General features: G+C 46.1%; 2 protein-coding genes across 2 annotated transcripts; both read left to right on the forward strand.

Moving 5' to 3' along the window:
- Positions 1-393: 393 nt before the first annotated feature.
- H310_06262 (hypothetical protein) lies at positions 394-1,074 on the forward strand (the record flags this gene model as incomplete). The annotated part of the gene is made up of 1 exon (XM_008871257.1): positions 394-1,074. The coding sequence occupies one exon, from the start codon at positions 394-396 to the stop codon at positions 1,072-1,074; it is 681 nt and encodes a 226-aa protein (XP_008869479.1).
- A 2,414-nt stretch (positions 1,075-3,488) lies between these two features.
- H310_06263 (hypothetical protein) lies at positions 3,489-4,545 on the forward strand (the record flags this gene model as incomplete). Its single annotated transcript, XM_008871258.1, has 2 exons — positions 3,489-4,166; positions 4,207-4,545. The coding sequence occupies 2 exons, from the start codon at positions 3,489-3,491 to the stop codon at positions 4,543-4,545; spliced, it is 1,017 nt and encodes a 338-aa protein (XP_008869480.1).
- Between the last annotated feature and the right edge of the window lie 390 nt (positions 4,546-4,935).

Consider the following 4,935-nt stretch of genomic DNA (forward strand, 5'->3'; position numbering starts at 1 on the left):
CCACCCAGCAAGAGCTCAAATGGAAAAGATCACAGTTTGGGGTAAATACGATGTCCTGTCATCGAACAATTTTTTCTGTTGCGTTTCAAGGTATAATGATATGAAATGAGTTCTGTGAAATATGAAATATAATACCCTATATGAAAATATGGCTTGTCAATATAAAAAAGACTGAGGTTTTTCGGATCTGGAGTCTGGTCTGTCACATTCTTTTCCGAATTGACAAGTCAACTAAATTAGAGAGGTTTCACAACAGTCCTTTCGTTTCCTATTTCACTTCCCACCGCATGTAAAAAAAACCTCGAATACTGTTAAGGAACTCACGAAAGTTGATTGTCATTCTTTTCCCACGACCTTCGGAAAGAAATTCATTCTTTTCCCCTTCGGCTTCGGATGACAACACCTGTAAAAAAACGCCGCGTCTTCACCGAGCGCGAAGACGTACTACTACTGACCCAAGTCAGTGTCGAAATGCTATTCCTCGCCCGCCGCGGCAAGATAATGGATGTATGGGACTCTGTCGCACGCAACTTGGCCACCATTGGCGAGTTTGACCGTCCCCAATTCGATGGAAAGAAGGCGCAAGCCCGATTCATTATACTCTTGCGGGACCATCGCGACAACAACAACGCATCTCGACGTGCCTCGGGCGCGGCCGAGAATGTCACCGAAAAGACAATCCTGTTGGATGATCTTTGCAACCAAGCCGACGAAGCCAAACAAGAAGTGGGCCGCCGAATGACCCAGGAAATTGAAGAGGCCTCAAATGTCGAGGAGAATGGTGCAATCGCCCGCGAAGAGGCCATGAAATCCCAAGGCAAGCGAAAAGCAAAGGACGAGGATGACGAATCGAGCGGCGGCGGCGGTGGCAAGATGTTGAAGGTATTGTCGTTGATGAACGAAAGCAACAAGAGCGAATTGGAGCTTCGCAGACTCATGTTTGAGAAGGAGATGGAGGAGCGTACCAAGGATAGTGAGGCTCAGCTACAGCATGTGCAAATGCAGGCGCAACAAGTCCAAATGTTGCAGTCGACATTGACTACCCTTCTGACTGCCCTTGTTAACAAATTGTAATTTGTTTAAAATCCTGTAGTATTGCATCTAACGCAATGAATAACTACTCATCACAGAGTTGTCAAAGTTATTACACATTCTTACACATCTGCCAAGATACTCTTCAAGTGTTGGTGGCAGCAGATCATAGTACATACTAATTTGATTTCCGCGGAAATGACAGCAATGACAACTTGTCAACAACATTGCATCGCAGACGACTTTTGCCACCGGTGATAACATGATTTTGGACATTTTTTGGACGAAATGTGTGGCCAGAGCGTTTTCATAATATTAAAATTCCATTCCACAGCTTGGCGAACGCTGCTCATCGATTTATTGAAAGTTTGTTGATCCCGCGACAAGTTGTTTCCACGATAGCCACTCACAACAAATTTCGTCACACCGTATGCGGGGTCTCCATAAATGTACTTTGAGGGAAAAACATCGGGGTGCTGGGCAAATGATCGCAGCAAGCCACTCATTGCAAGCATCGCTGAATCGTGTCGTCGTCCTTCGGCTGTCCCCCAGAAGTGTACGCAAATGCCGTCCGGAGCAGATACCGCCTGAAAATTCAGGCAATGGTATCGTTTGTGTCCGTTGTATATTTGCTTTTGCAAATTCGATCCATCCCCAGTCGCAGATATTCTATTCATTTGAACTTTAGTGCCATCGATAAATCTAAACACACATTCCAACGGAGAGCCTTTAGCTGCGATAGCATGGCGGTATTGGTGCATACGGTCCCGGAGCAATTTTGTGTTCAAAGACAATATCGGTTCCACCGGCCAAATATGTCGTGCACAAGATACGAAAAGATATCCCACAGACGCGCTCGGGAACGTCCAAACATTCGTGACATGTCGTGGTAGCGGCGAGGAAACGTTAAACGGCTGAATAGCACACACATGGCTTCGTCGCGGCAAATACGAGTGTTATTGGTAGTGATAATGACAGCTGGCAAGCCAAGGAGGCACCCCAGTCGTTTTATGCCAACGACGTCGAATCGGAAGTCCAAAATGGAGTTTGCATTCGCATACCCGTCGAGCGAGAAGCCGACTTCGGAATAACGGGCGGCTCAATGCACTGATAAACGTGTAGATGCAATAGCATGTCATCGTCACGAGAGGCCTTTGTCGTCGCAAGTGGCAGCAGTCGAGTGATGTCGCTGACAGAGAGAAGAACCATGGCGAACCACAGAGCGTTTGTTGAAATGGGCGTGCTGTCGTTTCAATGATTTGCAACTATATCAGGAAAGGAAAATATTGATGAAACCGTTAAAATTTAAATCCGCTCGTTTCCTGCTCAGCTCCCCGGAAGCTAAACAGGAAACGAAAGGACTGTTATGAAGCCTCTCTAGTGAGCGAACGCGCAGCTTATCGAGAGACGAACGTCTCTTGATACTTCGTATGCATGCACACCTGCGCCATAGCAATGCTTTAGGTGTTACAGAGCAGATTGCACAGTTGGCAGGTCGAAGCCTTCATGCTGTAAAGGAAGTATGGTCTGAATATCAACACGATAAGACTGTGACTGCTGCCAAAGTTGCTGCGAATAGATCTAGCCGCAATACACGTATTCCAGACACAAAAGAGGACTTATCCATCATTCAATCACTTGTTCGTGAGCGTCGATCAACTCGCACACGAGTGGTTGCAAAAGATGTGTTGAGTTTATTGTATGAGTATGGTATTGTGAATTACGAAGGTGAGTGATGAGTAATTCCTCTAACAGTCAATAATTTTCAAAATGAATAATATCACTGCAAAAGCACCAAAGAGGTTGTGATTTCTGGAATTTGTTGAATTAACCGGAAGGTCGGTCGATGCGTTCGACCATTGTAAAATGTTTTACATAGAGTGCAATACAAGTAGGTATAACTCACGGTGTACTTCCTCTGTTTCTTAATACTGCCACTATAACCACTTGAAGTGACCCCAAAAATTCATTTCTTGTCCAACTTTAATGCGGAATATCACAAAAGAAAGAGAATGAAATTGTGAAGGAATCCTCCATTGGAAGCGACGCGCCCAACAGGAATTTTGGTGGTCAGAATTAACTTTGCGTTAGAGCCACAAAAAAAGAATACAAAAATAAAAAAATAGAATAAATATTAGGGCCCTGTCGGCACATTTGAACTTCCCACCATGAGCACAAATCAACGCCTCAGCCGAGAATTGACCGACGAAACAAAACGTGAGGTCGCCGTCATGCTTCACGAGAACCTATGCATGGGCAAAATGCCGCGTGGAACAGTCAAGGCTGTCGCCGCGCGCTTTGAGCTTGACCGGAGCACTGTACGCGAAATCTGGAGTCGGTACAATAAACGGATCAACAAATCCCTCAAACTCGGTCGAGTTGGACCTCCCATACGCTACACAGTCGCTGAGATAATTGAACAAATAAAAGAAGTACCTCGAAACCAACGCAGCACCATGCGAGACATGGCTCAAGCCACTGGCATATCAATCAGTACCCTTTGCTGGGCTCTCAAGACGGGTATCATGAAGCGCCGCTCGTCCCGACTCAAACTTCTGCTCACCGACGCCAACAAACGCGAGCGCCTTGCCTTCTGTGGAGCACAGGTGACCTCACCAATGACGCCATCGACGAGTACCTTACTGCTAATGATTCCAAAAGCTCTAATGTGTGCCGCCAGTGCCGGCACTCTTCGAGAAGTCGCGTTTTGCGGTATGTGGGACGTCGTACATCTTGACGAAAAATGGTTCAACGCCGACAAACACTGTCGCAAGGAGTACCTTGTTGACGATGAGACTCCTGGTACTCGGTCGTGCAAGTCCAAGCGGTTCTTGCCCAAAGTCATGTTTTTGCGCGCTGTTGCCCGACCGCGCCAGAGCCTTGGCTTTGATCGCAAGATTGAGCTCTGGCCTTTCGTCAACCAAACCCCTGCTTTGCGAGCGTGTAGAAACCGTCCTGCTGGTACTATGGTGTCGAAAACCACTAATGTTGAAGCGGAAACGTTCCGTGATTACGTTCTGAACAAGGTCGTCCCCGCAATCAAGGCTAAGTTTCCAAGCATCAGCAAGTGTGTCTCTCTTCAACATGACAACGCGACACCGCACAGCTCAATCGACGACAAAGCTCTTGCCAAAGTATCCATCCACTCATGGGTGGACGTTCCGAGTTCGTCAGCAACCGCCCAACAGCCCCGACTTAAACGTGCTCGACCTTGGTTTCTTCGCCCCCATCCAGACCTTACAGTACAAGATGTTTAGTCGCTCTGTGGATGATGTTATTGCGTCGACAATGGTGGCATTTGACACTCTCGAGGCAGATACCTTGGAGAATGTGTTTCTTACCCTACAAGCTGTTATGCGCTTGGCTTTAGAACAAAGTGGTGGTAACCTGTTCAAGCTCCCTCATCTGAATAAGGCTGCCATGCGTCATGCTGGAAACCTCGTGGTGAATTTGACCTGCCCAGTGTCACTCCTCTTCGAGGCCAACGGCCTCCTTCAAACAATGAGTCCATGAGTTGTGGCATTGCAATTATATCCAATAAAACACACTTCGTGCATGCTTGTCCAATCATATTGAAATGGTGGCAGTAACATGAAAAGTCGATTTTTGAATGGTGGGAGTAATATGAAACAGAGGAAGTATATTTTTGTCAATTTGTGTTGTTTTGTGATACTCTATACTAGTAGTAACTATAGTATGTTGTACTGTAAAGTTCTAGTTTTTCGGAGTAAGGTAACGCATCGAATCCTCGAACACGTTTTGCAGGCACAACGATAGGATTATTTGGGTTGACGGCCAGAGCGAACCATGTACCGTGAAAAGAATCTGAGGATACCATTCAAAACTATAATTCACCCTCAATTTTTTACAGTCATGATTAGGACAAAATATCTACATTTGTGA

The sequence above is a fragment of the Aphanomyces invadans genome (genome assembly GCF_000520115.1).
Source record: "Aphanomyces invadans strain NJM9701 unplaced genomic scaffold supercont1.11, whole genome shotgun sequence".
In the NCBI taxonomy this organism is placed as follows: domain Eukaryota; phylum Oomycota; class Saprolegniomycetes; order Saprolegniales; family Verrucalvaceae; genus Aphanomyces; species Aphanomyces invadans.